Source organism: Perognathus longimembris, chromosome 18 (assembly GCF_023159225.1).
Source record: "Perognathus longimembris pacificus isolate PPM17 chromosome 18, ASM2315922v1, whole genome shotgun sequence".
Taxonomy (NCBI): domain Eukaryota; kingdom Metazoa; phylum Chordata; class Mammalia; order Rodentia; family Heteromyidae; genus Perognathus; species Perognathus longimembris.
Window position 1 is genome coordinate 25,878,266 of NC_063178.1, and position 21,258 is coordinate 25,899,523.

The 21,258-nt window shown below is 40.6% G+C and overlaps 1 protein-coding gene across 1 annotated transcript in view; it reads right to left on the reverse strand.

Moving 5' to 3' along the window:
* The window catches only part of Armc3 (armadillo repeat containing 3), a 91,835-nt gene extending 77,631 nt beyond the window's left edge, over positions 1 to 14,204 (reverse strand). Inside the window, exons 1-2 of the mRNA XM_048367608.1 lie at positions 14,176 to 14,204; positions 1,332 to 1,380 (exon numbers count right to left, since the gene is read on the reverse strand). Of these exons, the coding sequence (XP_048223565.1) occupies positions 1,332 to 1,380; positions 14,176 to 14,204 (78 nt within the window). The remainder of the gene's footprint in view (positions 1 to 1,331; positions 1,381 to 14,175) is intronic.
* Positions 14,205 to 21,258: the final 7,054 nt, after the last annotated feature.

The following is a 21,258-nucleotide window of genomic DNA, read 5'->3' on the forward strand; positions in this document are numbered from 1 at the left end:
AAGAAGCCAGAAGCAGCGTCCTCCAACCACCAAGGCTACATCTGTGAGACCTTCCTGCAACTTCTCATGCTAGTGCTATTGAAGTACCATATATGAGGGTGGTGTTCAGGGTGTGTGTGTGTGTGTGTGTGTGTGTGTGTGTGTGTGTGTGTGTGTGTGTGTGACAGAGTTCACAGGAGTCCCACACTATCAGTTCTTACTTACCCAGTGAGTTTTGAGTGCTGAGTGCCAGGCCCTGAGAATTTCATGCAATTTGAGTATTGTTCATTCAACAATCCAAACATGTTGGAGAGCACAACTCCCATGTAAGATATAAAGAAAAACCAAAATAATTTGGCTAAGTTTGGCAACTTGGCCAAAGTAACCTAGTTCATGAGTGACTGGTTTGAGGACACAGCGTTTGGTCTTTACCACCATGCTCTATTCTGCAGAGGAAGTTTCTGCTGTACAAGCAAATTCCTGCAAATGTTAAAATCCTCTAAGTCTATCCACCATGTTTTTTTTTTCCTGTTTGCATTTTAGCTGAAGAAGCTCCCATCAATTATGTTTCAAAGTGTTTGTAAGTAAAAAATTGTTGAAGATCATTTTTCACCTTTCACATAATTTTTTCAGTAATTTAATAAAGACAATAGATGACCTAAAATCCTAGCTAGGCAGAAGGCATGGGAAGAAAGATTGAAATCTTAGGCTTGCCAAAGCAAAAAACCCCAAAATTCTATTTAAGAAATAACCTAAAGAGCTGGAGGCCTGGCTCAAGTGGTATAGTGCCTGCCTTGTAAGTGTGAGGCCTGAGTTCAGGCCTTACTACACAGAGAGTAGGAGATTTCTAGAACAGGAAATACCTTGCTTGGCATTTGGAATAGAAAAATACAGTGATCCCAGGCTTCCATTCATAAAACAGGAAAATATAGGACTTCTCACATCCAAGGTCACCAGCAGATCCGACGAACACATGCCTCAGAGCATTACTTCTTGTTACTTTTGAAATTTCGCTTTGCTGAATCCCATTATTCGAGGCTGACGAACGTAGATGTGAAGTATTTAAAAAGAACAAATCCAAACTATTTTCTCATTAACTTGGCTATACACGTGCCATCCACATTCTGGAAAAGCTAATCATTACTTTCTAATTGTGTTAATTACATAATGGCAGTGTTGTACATGTTTGTTTATATCCTGTTAGATTTCTCTGACTAATCTTATCATTAGTCACACTTTGGACTTCTGCCACCCTGTGTTCTTGTATATACTGGTACATGCCAAACCCTTTGAACAATTTATTTTTCAAACTGATGGTTGGAGTGCTACTAGTATTCAAATCAGAAACTTACCACATCCTTAGGGGGTGGTTCTGCTTCCTTTTTTATCTTTTTGCCCATCCTGTGGAAAAAAACCAACATGCAACAAAAATGAATACAGTGTCATGTCTACCTTATAACTGTGTATACATCTGTTATTTAAGTTCTTGGGATGATGTCTGTTTTCTCATTTACATTTTTACCTAATAAAAGAAAATGTAATACATGTGGAAATAATTGCAGCTACACAAGAATTTTAACAACTATTTCAAACTCTACAACATTAAAGGAAAACTATTGACCACAGAGCATTAATTAATCTTGATTTCCAGTGATATGACTTGTACTTACATGACTGAAAACAGTTTACCATCTTTATAACTCAAGCTGGACTTTTGTGATTTGTGTGTGTCTATTTTCTTTCTCTTATCTTTCTGATATAGCTGCAGGAATATCTGATAAATAGTAACTGTGCTATTTGTAATATTGTTAGCTGTATATATTTGCCAGTCCTGGGCCTTGAACTCAGGGCCTGAGCACTGTCCCTGGCTTTTTTTTTGCTCAAGGCTAGCACTCTGCTACTTGAGCCACAGTGCCACTTCTGGCCATTTTCTATGTATGTGGTGCTGAGGAATATTCCCAGCTCTTATTAGCTGTATTTTCCCCCTGATATTGTGAATGTCTCTACAGATCTACAAATCTGAATCAACATTTGTGTCATTTTCCTAGATTTCAAAAAGGTTAACATATTCCATAGTTCAATAAAAATGCAACTGGGAAGAGATATATTTTAAGGAAACTGAGATCATTACCCTTCCCCATCTCCCCTTCAATGCCCAAGATGTGTGGAGAAAAAAAAATCAAAGAAATACTAAGTACATAATTGCTATATCACAGAGGAGTAACTCAATGAGGTACAATGAACTTTCTTTCTAAGACAAGTGGTGCCTATTAGAATAACCCAAGAAATGCTTCTAGTTTTCTCCAATGAGATTTGCGAAACTGTTTGGTTTTAGAATAAAGTTATATGGTATAGTCTATTCTCAAGGAAATTAGACAATAATCTCAAGAGAAATCTTGGGAAAGTAGAAAACCCTTGGAGAGCACATTGATGTCAGGTTAGTTGGAACTGCTTGTCAAAGTCAAAGGCAAATGAATGGCCCTAGAACCAACCATGTTAAGTGTGTTAAGCCAAGCTCAGAGAGACAAAAGGTGCATGTTTTCTTGTATATATGGAAGAGTTAAAACACACCTGGGCGTTATAAACTATACAGGACTCTAGGCACACAGTGAGACCAAAGGAGGACACTCAGGAGAGGAACAGAAAGGCTCAATACCTATGTGTATATGATCATGCAAAATAGTATTTATCGAAATGAGCTCCAAGAAATAGAAATGAGTTTTCTACTTTGTTGCTCTTTTTGTTTTCTCTTCTCTTTGTTTTGTCTGTTCATTTATCTGTATTTGAGAGTGTAAGGGGAGACAGAAATGGTAGGAAAAAAGGTGAACAAATGTAGCAGTGGTACTCACTAAATACTATGTTCAAAATGAACTATATACAACATGTAAATGGGAATGAGAGGGGAAAACTGGGGGACATAATATTGCTGAAAAAGAAATATACTCTTTACCTGACTTATATTATTGTAGCCCGTTTATGTCACTTTTTTTTTTTTGGCCAGTCCTGGGCCTTGAACTCAGGGCCTGAGCACTGTCCCTGGCTTCTTTTTTACTCAAGGCTAGCACTCTGCCACTTGAGCCACAGCGCCGCTTCTGGCCATTTTCTGTATATGTGGTGCTGGGGAATCGAACCTAGGGCCTCGTGTATCCGAGGCAGGCACTCTTGCCACTAGGCTATATCCCCAGCCCTGTTTATGTCACTTTTATAATAACAAGAAAAGCAGAGCAAAAAGAAAAAAAGTCAGAACACTGCAACATTGAGTAGAACCGAACAGAATTTATCATACATTTTAAAAACCTACATATTCATAGAAATTCATAGATCTCTGAAAGACTTTTATTTTAATTCACTAACTTTAGGCAACATAAATGTAAGAGAGTGGGAATGCTTATTCTGTAATGGACTACCTTATACTACATCTAATATATTAAAATGCTACTATATTAATGTGCTACAATGTACCCACATCCCGTATTGTAATTACCATCATAAAGTTTTGCTTTTGAATAACTTGGCCATTAGCATGTATTCCTGAATGTTCTCATGAAATAGGGAAATTGTTTTCAAATGTAATGAAACTTAATGTTAATAAAATGCTTAATATTTTTAGTTTTCTTTCCATGTACTAGACTCAACATTTTTTTCAAATCTCAAATATCATTTGTAGCTACTTGAAGTACATAGGACCTAAGCCTTGTACTTCTAAAGTTGTAGGAAGATATACACAGACACACAGACACACACACACACACACACACACACACACACACACAGAGACTGAGAGAGAATAGCTTCTATAGTACAGGAACAAGTCACTAAGATGACATCATTCTATTTAGTTATTCGTTTTTGTCAGTCATGGGTCTTAAACTCAGGGTCTGGGCACTGTCCCTGGGCTTTTCTGCTCATGGCTAGTGCTCTATCAATTTGAGCCACCGCTCTACTTCTGGCTTTCTGGTATTTAATCCGAGACAAAAGTCTCAGGGACTTTTCCTGTCCCATCTGGGTTTGAATAGTGATCCTTAAATCTCAGCCTCCTGAGTAGGGTTACAGATTTGAGCCACCAGCACCTGGCTTGACATTTCTCCCCTTATAAAGGTCATATATTTTATTGCAGGGATTTTGGAAAACAAAGAATGGGACAATGAATAAAACAAAAGCCTCCCAAAGAGAAGCTCAAGAAGACTGGTATCATTTTGATAGTTTCCTCTGTAATTTTTTAATTTAAATTTTATTGCAAAGGTATGTACAGAGGGGTTACAGCCACATAAGGTAATGAGCATGTTTGGTTTTGAACAGTATTACCTTCTCCCTCATATTCTCCCACTTTCCTCTAATCCTGACCCCCTGTGTAATTTCAAGTGACTTTGCCATACTACCTAGATTTTCATCCTCTATTCTCTTCCCTTTCTTCAGACCAATTCCCTAAGTTCCTAAATTAACAAGCAAATTCAGACAATTTCTACCCCCATTTAGTTCACTAATGGTCTCTACTGAATCAATATAACATGCCATTTAAATAATATTTTAAAGCCACTGCCTTATTTCCAATTTTCTGGAATTATGGATAGGGCTGCAATGAATATTGTTGGACATAAAAATGTCACCTACTTCCCCAACTGCTTCTTTATAATGAGTCTCCAGCAGTTAAACAGCTGGGTAAAAAAGTTACCAAGTTCAGGGTATTGACATAAAATCAATTGCTTCATGTGAATTTGCATCTTCTGATCTAGAGTCATAGTTTTGTGAGGTGTTTGTTTTTTTCCCTCTCATGGGTTTTATTGGTCCTCAGAATTTCTTCTCTGAATATTTCTAGCTACATCTTAAATGTCTCCTATGGTGGAAATATTTTCTAAGGATTTGTTTCTGGCTTTGTTTTAAGGGAAAGTGAAGGACTAGAGCAAGTTAAGCCCTATTTCCTGAGTCCTTCACAGTCAAGGAATGGAATCTTAGGCCTGAACATTACCTCCCGGGCCTTCAGCTCTGCCACCTGTTAAATGCAAGGCAGTGACCCCTCAAGTGTCCGCAGTCCCCACCCGCACACTACCTTCTCCCCCCAGCTTCCAGGCTTGCTCAGCCCCTGCTTCCAGCCCCTGCTTTGGGGCCTCTCCGACCGTCAGGCACAGGTGTGGAGGCAGTCCTGGGCTTGCATTTACCTGCACGGGGGTCCAGAGAAGCAGCGGCTCCTCACGCCTAGCAAGAAGCACCGGCCGAAGTGGGCCCGCCCCTCCGCGTCCACTGTTTTCCCTAGTTGCTAGGCAACGGCCCGCTTACGCGCTTGGGAAGCCGAGCGCGCGCATGCTGGGTTGCAGAGCGCGCCTGCGATGGAGAGCGCGCTTTGGGCTGCTGTGCCTCCCATTGTCCAGTTATGGCCGCTTCCAGGAGGGTCCACCACCCAGACCCTTCAAAGATTGTTTCTCCCTCCCTCCTTTCCCATTCTTCCAGTCGCCCCCAAATTAAAATAAAGACACTGTTCACTTTTTCCCCTTCCCTTATCCCCCCAACACGATCAGTTGGCTTGCTTTGTTCGCGTTTGTCTTGTGATTGTCAGCCCAAATCAGATCATGCTGTTTGGCCTTGTAGCGGGTGACTTGGCTTTCTCACTCCAGTTCTTTCTACGTGTCACAAACAGATCCTCCTTCCAGAAATCATTATTCTCCCCTTGTGGCTTCCCTCCTCAGAAGTCAGCAGCTTCCTCAGATAAACTTTAAACACATCCACGATACTCAAGGAGATTCCTATTCTAATGGTTCATTCAGCCTTCCCCCCAGTCACTGTCTAGCAACCACCGAAGCCCCAGCTGAACTTCTCATTCCTTCATTTTTCCTATACGTTTCTCCTTAAAAGTGTTGGATGTTTCTCACTACTGCTACTTTCATATAGTCTCATGTTTGTGTCTCACCTTTTAAAATCATGTGACAAATACTTCACAACTCTTCATATTAAATTTATTAGTTGCATATCCTGTGTGATTTTCTGTCTTCTGGCTGGATCTTGCCTGATAGCCTCTTGTATGTTCAGTCTTTTCCCTTCTTCCAGCCTCCCCAACCCATCATTTTGTAAACATAGTCAAGTCCTCCCGTGCCTTACAAAGTAAAAACATCAACAACAACAACAAATCCCCCCAAACACCTTCCATCTCTGTGTTACTCAGCTTTCAGTTACCATACTGGAGGCAATTATTTCTTCAGAAAATATACTTACTTTGTCTCATGGTTTAGACTCCAAGATTGAGTGGTTCTATTCTTTGGGTTCCTGGCCAGGGTGGACATCGTGGTGGAAACATGTGGTCAAGAAAATGCTCACCTCACGAATGAGTAAGAGAAGAGCCTGGAAAAGGTGCTGGCTCGCACAATCCTATTCGGAGGCATATACCAATGACAGACTTCTCACTAGATTCCACCTCCCAAAGATTCAATAGCATCTTCCATTGGTTCCACCCTGGGGACCAAGCTACTGACACATGAACCTTTGGGAGACACGGATCCAAATCTTTTAGCTGTCATTCTATGTATTCTTCTCTTTCTTCTCCTGGACATTACTTTCCAGAAAAGTAAGCTGTGTTGTATGCTTCTACATTTTAAATTTCCCATTCATATTTCAGATTGTAGTGATTTAGTTTTGTCCCTACCCAAATCCATTGGGTGTTTCTTAATTCTTGTCTTCCTTGACATTTCTGGACAGGTTACATATTTGATGACAAACTCTTTCCTGAAGGTCCTACCTTGGTTTCTGGGATACCTCATTCTCTTGATCTTCTGATTTTTTATGATCATTATTTAAGGTCTTCCTTATAGAGTTTTATTTGTTGGTATTTCCCAGGAACCTATTCCTGGTTATCTTCTCACACTCTGCATTTTCCTGGGGTAGTATTACTTGTACCTGTGACTTTGGCTGCCACATATATATGAGTCTTTGACACTAAACTGTAGACTTGGGTATTCTTTCATGACAGAGTCCACAGGAATCTTGAATAGAAACACTAAATGTACCATTTTCCCCAGTATTAACATGCTTTCTGTTTATCAAGAAGTACCATCACCACCGAACTCCCCAAACATGAAGTCTGCCACTCGTTCTCCCTCAGACACAATTATTGGATTCTAAAAGTCTTGTGGACTTATATTTACCTTTCCATTCCAATAACTCAAGCTCAGAATATTACCATTTCTTCTGGCTAGGTCTTTTTATCTTCTGGCCTTGTCCTAGCTTTGATCCGTTTTCTCCATGATGATCAAATTAATTTTTGTAAGATGCAAGTCTAAATTGTCTCTCTCTCCTTGCTGACTCCAATCCCTGTGCCACAAGATGAGATGCAGCAGGATTCTGAAATTGGCATTCAAGTCTCTTCTTTATCTGATTCCCTTGTGTAATAGCTTCACTCTTCTTTAAAAAGGGGGGGAAAGGGAATTGATCATCATTATTCAAGTATACCATGACATTTTATGCCCTTCACTCTTCATCAGCTTGAAAACTACTTACTTATTTTTTAAGTCTTAGTTTGGATTTACTTCAGAATGTCTTCACTGGTTTTTCCAGACATCACAAATTATTTCCCATGTTATGCTATTACACTTTATACTTGCTCTATTTTCATTGTTTTCATGTGTATTATAACTTATTCATTTATATGCATGTCTTCTTATGTAGGCCATTTTGGGATGTTCTTCAAGTGACTATGTTTGGTGGATATTTATTATGAACCAGGAAGTTAGAAAGTGGCTAAAAGGAATCAGTGAATGCTCTCTATGAGATATGATTGACATAATTTGCATAAGGTCACTCTGTTCATAAATGGCAGAGGCAGAGCTTTAATTGAGTGAGGATTGACTTTTTTTTTTTTTCGGCCAGTCCTGGGGCTTGGACTCGGGGCCTGAGCACTGTCCCTGGCTTCTTCTTGCTCAAGGCTAGCACTCTGCCACTTGAGCCACAGCGCCACTTCTGGCCATTTTCTGTATATGTGGTGCTGGAGAATCAAACCTAGGGCCTCATGTATACGAGGCAAGCACTCTAGCCACTAGGCCATATCCCCAGCCCCGAGGATTGACTTTTATTGCCATGTTCTGAACTGACACATATGTCATAATATTATAAAATATTGAAAATAAGTAGTAAGACAAGTTGTACAGTTTCAGGGTTTGTTTGTTGTTGCTGTTGTGGGGCTTGAACTTATGGTCTGAGTGTTGCCCCTGAGCTCTTTTGCTCATGGATAGTGCTCTACCACTTTGAGCCACAGCTCCACTTCTGCTTTGTTTTTGTTGCTGTTGTTGTTTTTGGTTTTTTTATGTTTTGAGTGGTTCACTGTAGATAAAAGTCTCATGGAGATTTTTCTGCTGGGGCTGGCTTCTATCGTTGATCCTCAGATCTCGGCCTCCTGAGTTGCTAGGATTGCAGGTGTGGGCCAACAGTACCCAGCTGTTTTACAGTTTTTTAATGAAATAATTTAAACTGATGTTTTTACCTTTTTCATAGACAGGTCTTTTTCTTATTTTGGTTCATGCTTATTTTAACATACACAGTTCAGAGAGCTGTGGACAATGCCTTACAGTGTGCAACTACCACCATAATACACACAGAACTTGCTACCATCCTAAATTTCCCTCTTTTCAACCTTATCTAACTTGGTTGGGAACAATTGAATTGTTTCCTTTCCTCATAATTTTGTCTTTTTCTGGAATGCCTTTTGTATCTGATTCCTTTCATTTAGCATGGTTTTGACATTTGTCCACAGTGTTGTGTTTACCGGTAGCCTCTCTCTCTCTCTCTCTTGCTCTTGCTCTCGCTCTCTTGCTCTCTCGCTCTTTCAATCTCTCTCGTGAGTACCGTGGCTTGAATTCAGTGCTTGTGCTCTCCTCTTGACTTTTTTCACTCATAGTGTTGTACCACTTGGGCTATGCCTCCAGTTGAGTCTTTTGCTGGTTAATTGGGATACAGTCTTGAGAATGTTTCTGACCAAGCTTTTTTGAACTGTGGTCCTCAGACCTCAGCCTCCTGAGTAGCTAGAATGTCAGGTGGGAGCTGCTTGCACTTGGCTTCTTTCCTCCTTTATGTCAAATATTATTGCACCACAGGGAGGTTCAACACTCATCCATTTACTGGTTATTGGACATTTGAGTTCTTTGCAACTCAAAACTGCTACAGACAAATCCCATCTGAACACTTGTAGGCATATTTCTATGAGAACATGTTTTGGTCTCCTTGGGAAAATACTCAGGCATGGAATTTTGAGGTTTTATGCTGTGTGTATGTTTAATGTTATGAGAACCTGCCAAGCTGCTTCCCAAATGAATGATACCATATTTGCATTTAAAACCACCAATGAGTAAGCTTCATTTGCACTATATACTCTACAGCACATGATATTGTCAGTTCTTTTAATTTTAGCCATTCCAGTGGGCATGAATTGGTATCTCCTGCTTCTAATTTACATTTTCTTCATGACTAATAATGATCTAATTGTCTGTGATTGTTAGATATTTCTCTACCTTATGTTAGCAAACTATCTGTTCAGATAGTTCTCCTTTTGGTTGGGTTGTTGATCTTGTGCTATTGAGTGTAAGAATGAGCAATTGGCTCATGCCTGAAATTCTCCCTACTTACAAGGTGGAAATGTGGAGGACTGAGGTTTGTAGCCAGCTAAAGAAAAGTTTATCAGACTCTGTCAAGGAACCAGGAAACTTAATTAATTAACATATGCATCACCTCAAACACTTAGCATTTCTTTGTGGAGAGAATATTTACAGTCTATACCTGTAATTATTTTGAACCTTGCAATACGTTATTAGTTAATAGCTAATAATAGTTACAACTCCATAGTGCAGTAGATCCCCCAAATATATTACCCTTGTATGGCACCTTTATAATTTAGAACTGTGATCCACCTCATCTCAGTCTCCTAAGTACCTAGGATTTGTAGGCATGAACCGCCATGCCAAGTTATGCTGTATACGTTTAAATCCATGCCCATAGTTATTACCACCTTCACACACCACCCGTGAACACTCTGTGCTGTTAGTGCTCGAAGCGAATTAAATCACCCAATTGTATCAACTCTCCTGAATCAACATGTTGAAAGTCTTAGCATCACAAACATCATTTTATTAAGTAGATATGCTCCCCAAAAGTGTTTTCTGAAAAGAAATTTTGAAATCTAATTCTACCTTGAGATTGCTAAGCAAATTCACTCTTCAGGGAAATTCAAGGGTGAATTACCTTTTGTAGAGAAGGATTCAGGCTATAGATTGAATGTTTGTGTCCCCCTACCCCGGCAATTCCTATGTAGGAACCACAGTATTATTTGGAAGTGAAGCTTTCAAGGTATAATTAAGATTATATTAGGTCATGAAAATGAGGTCGTCATTATGTGACTAATGCTCTGATTAAAAAGAAGAGGTTCCCATTGATTAAGATGCACTGTACTTACAAACTGATTGGTTAAATGCTAACTCCTTTGCACAACTACTTAAAGATAATAAAAACATAATTTAACAAAGAGAGAGATAATCCAGGTACAGGTAGTTCACACTTGTAATTCTAACTACTCAGGAGGCAGAGATCTGTGAAGCCAACCCTGGCAGGAAAGTTTATGAGATTTTTATTTCCAATTAATCACCAAAAAGCCAGAAGTGGCACTGTGTCTCAGTGGTAAAGTGCCAGCTTTGAGCAGAAATGCTAAGGGATGGTGCCGAGGCCCTGAGTTCAAGGCCCAGTATGGGCAAAGAAAAGAAATAACAAAATGAAAAGAAAAGAAGGTATGATCTTTCTTCCTCATCCTTTGTTTCTTCTATCTGTGTCCTATTCTTTTCTCCCTCGCTTCTGTTCTCGTATCTCTTCTCTCCTCTTATTCCATCCTTGCCTCTCCATCTACCCCCCATGTGTCTCTGTCTGTCTGTCTGTCTGTCTGTCTCTCTCTCTCTCTCTCTCTCTCTCTCACACACACACACACACACACACACACACACACACACACACGGGCTCAGTCAGAAGGTGGCCTTTTGCAAACCACTTTGTGCACTGACCCAACCTCAAACCTGCCAGAACCTTGATCTTGAATAGCCAGCTTTCAAAACCTCAGGGGAAAAAATGTGTGGTTTATACCATTCAAGTTGTGCTATTGGTTTCAGCAACCCAAACTAAGATAAATTCTTCAATCAAGAAAAGAATTATCCATTGTATATCTACGTTATGAAGCTAAATTTGTTTCAACTAGGAGGACATACTTCTGTGATGCTAGATAATATATCATAACCTGTTTCTTTTTAACGTATCTTCTGAGTTCATTTTCATCTAAATCGAGTTAGTCTCGGAGTCGAATGTTATAAATCAATTGAAATTAGAACAATAATAAACACACAAGACTTCTATTTCCTGTACTGTTCACTTTGGTGTAAGGAAAGTGGACAGGACAACCTTTCACCCTTTCCAGTGCTTAAGCATGCGCAGCTTGCTAACATGTACTGTCAATAGTTGCTACTTCTCTCCACAGTACATTGCCACAAGGCAGTTTCTTCTACCACACTGTGTTATTTAAAAGTTAGCTGCTTTTTTGGCAGCCATTCAAGGGAGTTCTTCGCTTGTAAATCCTCTTTATCTCATGCTATGGTTGGAGTGAAATCTTGGCACAATTTCAGTGCAGTTTGTCTTCTTGTACCAGGGGAGAAAAAAAAAATTAAATGCTCCCAAGACTGACGCTGTGGTGCAAATGGTCATGAAACAGTGGGAAACCCTGTTGGCTATTCAAAGGGGTAATCTACTAAGCATGCACAGGGCAAAATAAGATCCCTCGCACACCGGAGAGTCAACCCCCTCTATGAAAAAGATCATTTAAAGCCTGAATGACAGAGTTCCAGAGTAAATAATGCTCATTGTGTACTGGACTCCAAGCCTTTAAAATCAGCTTAACTTAATGGACAAGATCTGTGTGGAATAGTCATTTAGTCTCTAGACTAGCTTGTAGGTTCCATTGGCTTTGGATTCAGTTTCTATGATTTGCATGATGAAGATGTCTGCTTTTTTTTTTTTTTTAACTAGAGGTTAAACAGTTTGAAAGAAAATTGTGCATCTCCCACTCACAGGAAAAGAAGAAAAGAGTGATAACAGATGTCTGAGGCACTATGTCATGTTCAGATAACATCTCCTCCTGCGAGGGGGACCCCAGAGTGACTTCTTGCCACTGACAACCCTGAGTGGAACGGGGAACCCATGCTGGTGGAGAAACAGTAGGAACTTCTGTTACCGCAGAAGTGACGTGTCTCCCTGAGTTCATCTTTGGTTATTTAGTGTGTCATTAAAAAGAAGCAGAACCAGGAATGTAGCACACCCATATAATCCCAAGTACTTGAGAGGTAGAAGGAAGAGGATCCTGGTCAGAGGTCACCCCTGGGAAAAAGCACGAGATCCTCTCTGATAAAAGAGACTAAAAGCACAATGCTTGGAGATGTAGCTTGAGTTAGCAGAGTGCTTGTATTTGTAAGCATGGAGCCTTGAGTTCAATCCCTAATACTGCAAAGGGAAAGGAAAGGAAAGAAGAGAGAGCTGGATCATTGTGCTGTTAAAGGAAAGATTCTTTGAACTAAGGATTAACTGCATTGATTGAAATACAAGCCGGATTAGAATGACCAGAAGGAAGAGGGCTGAGTGTAATGTGGTTGTGTGTTCTGCCTTCATTGTAGGTAGAATAGCCCTGAGTTCTTCGCCTGGCAGGCAATGCTAAGTGGGGAGGTAATCCTGTGTCAGGATCTTAAATCTGATCTCTCTTGTGCTTCCTTAACCAAATTGGCCCAGAGACTGTGGCTGGATTATGATTGATCTTTGACTACCACTAGGAAAGGAAGTGTGAGCTCAAGGATTTCTGGTGGCATCTTGGCCGCTGAGGTCTCTCCAGAGTGGGAGGAAGCGTCTGCCCTGCATGCAGCTGTTACATTGAATTCAGTTTCAACCTATTATTGAACGTTGGGATTCAATTTGATGCAGAATTGTCAGTTTTCTGACATTACTTACTATACCACTTGGAAATTAATATAGGAAGTTGGAGTCTGTTACAAATATTTAAAAGTAAAGACTGTCATTAGGGCATACAATGAACTTTGGGATAAGCAAAATGATTTACTGCAAAACCACAATACAAATATCCAATAGTGAAAACATATTGCTAAAAATACACAAGTCGAAAATTTTCTGAGTAAGAATTTTATGTGTCCCTATTAAGGTCTTCAGCTTATTGGATAATTCAAGAGAAATGAATTACTGGTCTCTTTATCTATTCTTAAGGCCTGGTACTACTGGATCTGAAAAAAAGGGAAACAATTTAAGGCCACCGAGAGTAAAAGCAATACAGAGTCATCCCCAAAATTTTTTCTCTTCTTACCCACAAACATCTTTGTTCTTACATATTATAGAAGCAGTGGTCTTTTTTTTAAGGGCCGGAATCTGTCATTTGGAGAGTTCTAACACCCACTATCTGCTATTTATATTGTGAATGTTGATGTGTTTGTTTCCTTTTTTTTGCCAGTCCTGGGGCTTAAACTCAGGGCCTGAGCATGGTCCCTGGCTTCTTTTTGCTCAAGGCTAGCACTCTGCCAACTTGAGCCACAGCACCATTTCTGGCCTTTTCTACATATGTGATGCTGAGGAATCGAACCTAGGGCTTCATGTATACGAGGCAAACACTAGGCCATATTCCCAGCCCATCCATTTTTAATATGGTTTTCAAGAGACTGCACTTACAACTCTTGTTTGCAAGGATTAGATTTACTTATTTAATAATTTGAGCCTACCATTTTTAAGAAACCTATGAATTGTCAGTAGATACAGAATAGATATTAAAGTCATTACTTCTGCTTAAAAATACTGTTCAATGCAATCCTTGGGCATCTCTAGAAAACATATGCAGAGAGGTGCTGGGAGCATTCATTATTCTTGAAACCCCAACCTAGACAAAGGTGTCTTGGTTATACCCTATACATCTGTATTTTCACATGACAGTATGTGAAATGAAATAGATGCATATATGTGCATATTTGTGATTATAATGCATTCCTGTTGAATGGATCATTTCATCATTAGGAAATGTCCATCCTTCTTTACTCTTTAACTACTTTCTAATTCAGTTTCCTTTAATTGGTGATTGCATGATCGACATTATGTTTAACCTTTGAAATTAATTGTTTTTTGCTTCCAACCTTTTAGTGGCCTTACCTTTGCAGTAACTCCTTCAAATAACCCATGGTTACATTTTCTTTGTTGCTGTGTTTTCACCCAATCTGATAACCTTTTGTCTCTTTAGATTCTAATGTACAAAGTAACTTTATAATAGCGCAAACTGTCAAAAATAGTTCAGAGCATTCCTGTAGACCCTTGACCCAGCTCTGTTTACATTACATTTTTATATACTCATACTCACATGATTACAACAGGCAATTAACATCGACAAAATACTATTGACCACCCAGAATTATTTAAATTTTAGTAGTTTTATGACTAATGTATTTTTTTTTTGATCCGGGATCTCATGTGGGCTTCATTATCAAATGTCTTCAGTCTCCTCTGATCTGAAACTGTCTCTCAACCCTCCTTTGTCTTTCCTGACCTTCACATTAGTCCATTTCCTAATGTTACCTGTGTCCCCTCACCTCCTAGATTAAACCACAATGAGTTGGGACAGAGTGAAAACAGTCTTTCCAAAAATTAAAACTGGGCCAGGCACCCATGGCTCATGCCTGTGATCCTAGCTACTCAGGAGACTGCGATCTGATGATCGAGGTTTGAAGCCAGCCTGGGCAGGAAAATCCATGAGACTCTTATCTCCAATTAATCCCCCCACCCCCACCCTCACCCTCAATTCAGAAATGGCACTATGGCTCAAGTGGTAGAGTGCTAGCCTCGAGCAAAAGAAGCTTAGGGACTGAGTCCAGACCCAGAGTTCAAGCCCCAGGACTGGCATTACTCACCTATTCCAGGAAGCATTCTGATGCAGCACACTAACAGAAATCTGTTGTTTGGCTTTGGGGGACTAAAATCTCTTTATAGGACCAACTTGAGGCGATATTGGTTATCTAACCTAAGAGAGCTTTAGCTCCAGGTCCTTTCTAGATGGTGCAGAATCTGCCAACTCAGATCTCACTTGGGTGGTTTGGGACTTTTCCTCTGCCCAGTTGTGGCCTGGGAGAATGAAAAGAAGCTCTGGTTCCTTGAGTGTTGAGCCAAGATGGTTCTGGCTTGAATGTGAAGTGCTCCCTACAGGCCAGTGTGTCGGAGGCTTGATTTCCAGCAGGTGGCGCTGTTTGGGAAAGTGGTGGAAAGAAGTTGAATTTAGCAGGAGGAAGTAGGTCACTAGGGGCTGCCCTGGAAAGCTACACTTTGTCTCTGGTCGGTCCATGCCTTTCTGTCTGCATCCCAGCTGCCACAGGTGAATGGCTTCTGCTACATGCTCCCATCATCACATTGTTCTGCCTCAGCTCAAGCCCAAAGCAATGGACCCAGCTGACCTGCATTATTCCTCTCATGGATTCGTCACAGTGACAAAAGACTGACTTATACAAATGTCACGATGATTCTCTGTCTCCCATATAGATTGATTCAGCCAGCTTCCCAGGATTTTGCTAAGATTCATATTCTTCTAAAGACCATAGGATAACATTTCCTCCTATGATGATGACTTGGGCCATCTAGCTTACCAAATAATACCACTTTGACCTCTTACCTGGATCTGTTTTCACTAAAATTCGATCTTAATTTAAATGATACCTTCCTCAATTCCTTTCACTCTTTTTAAATTCCATCTATGGGAACAAATGGGGAATCCACACGCGAGTGTGAGTGTGTGTGTCTGTGTGTGTGTGTGGTTTTTGTCTTTTCCAGAAAGCAGTTGTAGTGGAAGAACTAGGGATATAAATTTTTCATTGTGGAATAAAAGGTATAAGAGGAAAGGGAAGAAAAATCAGGACTGAGCAAGAGACCCCTAAGATCATGATATAGATAGGATGCATTCTTCACCCAAAGTACTGGGGAAGAACTTGTATTTCGAAGGGTCCTGTTCTGGAGTCATCCGACAGTGGTGTGATGCAGGTCGAAAGGCGGAGGCAGCTCCGGCTGGCTTACACCTAGGGCAGCTGTCCTGGAGAGGTTCCCAGAGCATGGTGAACTTGATGGTATGAGACTCCCGTGTTTGCTGCTTTTAGCCCCAGAAACCTAAACATCTTGAATATTTGGATTTGTGGGTTTTGCCAACTTTGGAACAATTTTGGTCATATTTCTCCAAAAATTTTGCTAATGTCCCTCCTTCTCTGGCTTCTCTTGATTGACAGAAAGTACCTACAACAGTGTCTTGCCATAAGTCCCTCACCTCACCACTAGATGATGCTTCCCAGGAAGGCGGAGTTCTGAAGTTTCGTTCGTTCCCCAATGTCACTTCCTTCCTATGTACATCCACTGTCGTGTATATAAAGTTGTGTGTTACAATAGCTCAACAGCTATGTACACGTGATTATATAAGATGAGGATAAGCAAAAAGAACTCCAAGAGGAAGACACAGGATTCTATTGTTGTCATTACGTTTCATGTTCTAGGTGAATTTCTTTTTTTTTTTAATTTTTATTATCAAACTGATGTACAGAGAGGTTACAGTTTCATACGTTAGGCATTGGATACATTTCTTGTACCTTGTCCCTCATACCCTCCTCCCTCCTCCCCCTTTCCCTTTCCCCCCATGAGGTGTTCAGTTCACTTACACCAAACAGTTTTGCAAGTATTGCTTTTGTAGTTGTTTGTCCTTTTTTACCCTGTGTCTCACAATTTTGGTATTCCCTTTCAATTTCCTAGTTCTAATACCAGTATACACGGTTTCCAATATACTCAGATAAGATTACAGCGATAGTGTATGTACAATCACAGGAAGGTGATACAAGAACATCATCAATAATAGAAGCTACAGATACACATGGGAATTTGAAAGTAGTTACAACTGTGATATAACAATTGTTTCCATAACATGGAGTTCATTTCACTTAGCATCATCTTATGTGTTCATAAGGGTATAGCTGTTGGGCTCTTGTGATCCTCTGCTATGACTTGCCTAAACCTGTACTAATTATTCCCAATAAGGGAGACCATAGAGTCTATGTTTCTTTGGGTCTGGCTCCCTTCACTTAGTATAATTTTTTCCAAGTCCTTCCATTTCCTTACAAATGGGGCAATGTCATTCTTTCTGATAGAGGCATAACATTCCATTGTGTATATGTACCACATTTTCCTGATCCATTCGTCTACTGAGGGGCATCTGGGTTGGTTCCAGATTCTAGCTATGACAAATTGCGCTGTGATGAACATTGTTGTACTGGTGGCTTTACTGTGATTTTGTTTGTGGTCTTTTGGATAGATACCCAAAAGTGGGACTGCTGGGTCATAGGTGAGTTCTATATTTAGCCTTCTGAGGAATCTCCATACTGCTTGCCAGAGTGGCTGAACCAATTTACATTCCCACCAACAATGAAGTAGGGTTCCCTTTTGGCCACATCCCCTCCAACAATTGTTATTGTTAGTTTTCTTGATATATGACATTCTTACTGGGGTGAGATGGAATCTTAATGTTGTTTTGATTTGCATTTCTTTTATGGCCAGTGATGTAGAGCACTTTTTCATATGTCTCTTGGCCATTCTCATTTCCTCATCAGAGAAGTCTCTTTGTAAGTCTTTAGCCCACTTGATGAGGGGGCTATTGGTTCTTTGCGGTTTTGTTTTGAAGGAAGGTAATTTTTTTAGTTCTGCATATATTTTAGATATGAGGCCTTTGTCTGTTGAATGGCCGGTAATCTAGGTGAATTTCCTTTGGTGTACCCCATGTAGTTACTGTAAATGATTTTGGTACACTGGATATTGTATATATGTTTACCTGAACTAGGGAAGGGAAAGAAAAATGAGGACGGGTGTAACAAATATGGCAAGAAATGTACTCACTACCTTATTATGTAACTGTAGCCCCTCTGCACATCACCTTGTCAATAAAATTTAATAAAATTGGTAACTCCCTTGTACAACCTTTTAAAGTTCAGAAAAGAAAAAAATGAAAACACAAGTCAGGATGATGTAGAAAGCAAGTTGTGGGTGTCTATACTAAATTATTTTAATTTCTTAAAAGAATCCTTTTTATGGGGGATGGAGAAAAATGAAGGAGGTAAAACTTTTGATAAGAAATGTACTCACTGCCTTACGTATGTAACTATAACCCCTTTGTACATTACTTTGACAAAAAATAATGATAAAATTAAGACAGCAAAGAAAACAATGTGTTGTGTTAGATCCTAGGGCTATTATGACAATCTACCATGAACTGGGTGGCTGGAAACAAGAAAAATCTACTCTTCTACAGTCCTGAAGCCTAGAACTTCAAAATCAAAATGTAGGCAGTCATACTTTCTTGAAGGTTCTAAAAGAAATGTCTATCTTTGCCTCTTCCTAGCTTCTGGTAGCTTTTGGCCATCCCTGGTATTCTTGGCATGTGCATACATCCCTCCCATCTCTGTCTACATCTTCATGATTCCTTTCCTCTTTGCATCTCTGTGTTCCTGTTCTTACGTGGTACCCTCTCTGTACCCACATTTTCCTCCCTTCTCTCTATACCGCAATTTCCTCCCCTCTATAAAGATTAGATGAGGACCTGCTTTAATTTGGCATATCTTCATCTTAATTTGATTACTTCAACCATCCTTCAAATAAAACCATCTTCCCAGCTACCAGAAGGTAGGACTTCCACAGATCTCTATGAGGACTTGATTTAACCCATAATAAGGTGTAGTGTGTATCTTCATTTATAGGTAGGTTTCTTTCAGGCAGCACTAGTTAGTGGAGACAAGGAAGTTTGTTCTCTTATAATATCTGAATTATAAATAAATGTGTGCAGACGGCAACAACTTAATTACAACCACATTTGTATTGCTAACATTGCTAATTGATATTGCTAAATATCAGTTTGTGGGGGAAATGTAGGGGAAATATTTAAGTATGAAATAAGACTTTCCATTTGGAGCTGTCATTTCAAGTCTTTGTATTGTCTGTCACTTAGGATAAATATCTTGGTGGTAGACAGCAGAAAAGTACAACTCATGCTGCCTTAAAATATGAAAGAAATTTATTGGCTCATGCATCCAGTTTCAAAAATAGGTCATTTCTCATGTGATTGAGTGACAATGCAATCTAGAGAAAGGGAAGATTTCTTCTTTTTCCAGCCATTGGGAAAAAAAATCCTTGGTGTTGAACTAGCCACACAGAACTGGAAAATTAGACAAAATATCAAAAACTACACACACTGGAAAAATAGTTAAGACAGTGATCAGGGAAGGAAATGAGCCAGTATGATGAGAAGGAGAACCACTATTGTTCCGGCCTGAGACATTCTTTGGGTTGAAGTGCAGGAAAGGGGAGCCAAGGGCATCATGAGAGTCTCTGAACTGAGAGGATTGGAGAGTGGGGATGTCACAGCGAGTGGAATTTTCAGGTCAGACTACTAAGGAGAGAACTGTGCAGGGATAGCACATTAGGAACCCACATGCCACCCAAGAGTCATATCTCAGTCTCATTTATACACAACAGACGTTTATGCAGCTCACATTCCTGTAGGACAGGAAGCTCAACATGTGCTTAGCATCTGATGGCGGCTTGTGCTGCGTAATAACATGGCTGGAAGACAACACCGCCATCCCAGAGAGAGGCAGAGCAAGGGGGCCAGCTCAGCGCTCCTCCCTTCTTACAAAACCACTAGTGACCTTTCTGATGATCTTATCTAATCCCAAGCAACCTCCCAGAGTCCCTTCCTCCAAATGTCATCAGCATGTGATTTGGGGGTTTTCCACATGTGATACAGTGGCAGTATTCAACTATTGCAGGTTGTTGAGTTTTCAGCTAAATCCTAAATGGCCCATGTTGCCAGGCTAGATTTACCTCCCCTGGTGCAGGGATGCTAAGCTTACTCCCTTATCAGTGCTCCCCTTTGCACCCTCTCCCCTGGGCACCCGACCAGCAGGCAGCCAAGGTGGAGCAAAGGGACAAGGGGAAGCCTAAGGTGCACGTGGCTGAACAAGACCCCCTTTTCCTCCCTCCTTACCCACCAAGGAAGCCAGGTGCAGATGAATCTCGGAGATGCTTCGGAGAGCAATCCAATTTAATTGGGAGGGACTCACAGTAATGTAGTAGTGATGACGAGGACTGAGCATGAGCTGGCGATAGGCTGGCGAGCTTGTCCATCCAAGAGCAGCTCCCAAGGACCTCCCTCATGGGCTAATGTCACTTCCCATAATACCGCCCTCTGGGCAAAGCCTTCGAAAGGAGAGCACACGTGCTCGCTGGCGCAAGATGGGGGATGGTCTCAAAGCTACCCCTTCTGGTTCTGGACCCAGAAGGAGATAGGTGCGGCTCACTTCCACACTGCCCCAGGGCTGGGGGAAGGGCGGCGTCTCGGGAGCGCTCTCCTCGCCCTTCCCCCCTTAAGGCCAAGATGAATCCCCAACACCATGTATAACGCAGTAACTCCACGGGGCTCTGAAAAGGAGCTGTAAGCTGAAAAACTTCTAGAGCTCATACAGGCTGGGAGATACTTGCTGGTTTTCTTTTTCTTTTTGTTTTTAACTAGGTAGAATGAAGAGACCATAGTAAAAACCTGGAACTTTCAGTAGAGATAACAAAAGGGTTGCCGATTTAAACACCACTAACTAAAGGAGCATAGATTAAAGGCAACGGTATCCCTTCCAAAGCATCGGAGCTGATTCACCACTGGCCTATCGGCCATGAAAGCTAATACCCTTTAAAGGAAGTTTCAAGACAGATTCAGACCTAGTTAGGTCTCAGGAAATGATAACCCCAAAATATGCCACTTTGGACTTCAGAGTACCTGAGAAGTAGCAACGGTCAGACAGGAAGGGAATACTTTTCTGGAAGGCCCCTTCTGTGACTAGGGAAGTTCCTCTGAAAATAATGCAACTGCCTTAAGATGCCTCCCTACAGTCTCATCAGCGAGAAGATTGGGTTCCCAAGGAAGTAAGCTAGAGTTGACACATATCCAGAATGCAGACAACTCTGACCCCAGCTGCTGTTTGTTCTACATATCCATTCATCCCTCCGGAAAAATCAATTATTTTTCTCCTAAAAATTATCTGGACTTCTGCTTTCCTCCCTCTCTAACTTCTAAACACTGAATTACTAGGCACTCATTTTCCTGTGAGCACCTGTGCTTATTGTAACCATGTATGTTATTTCTCCTATTAGTCTGCCTGTTATTTTATGGAAGGAAGT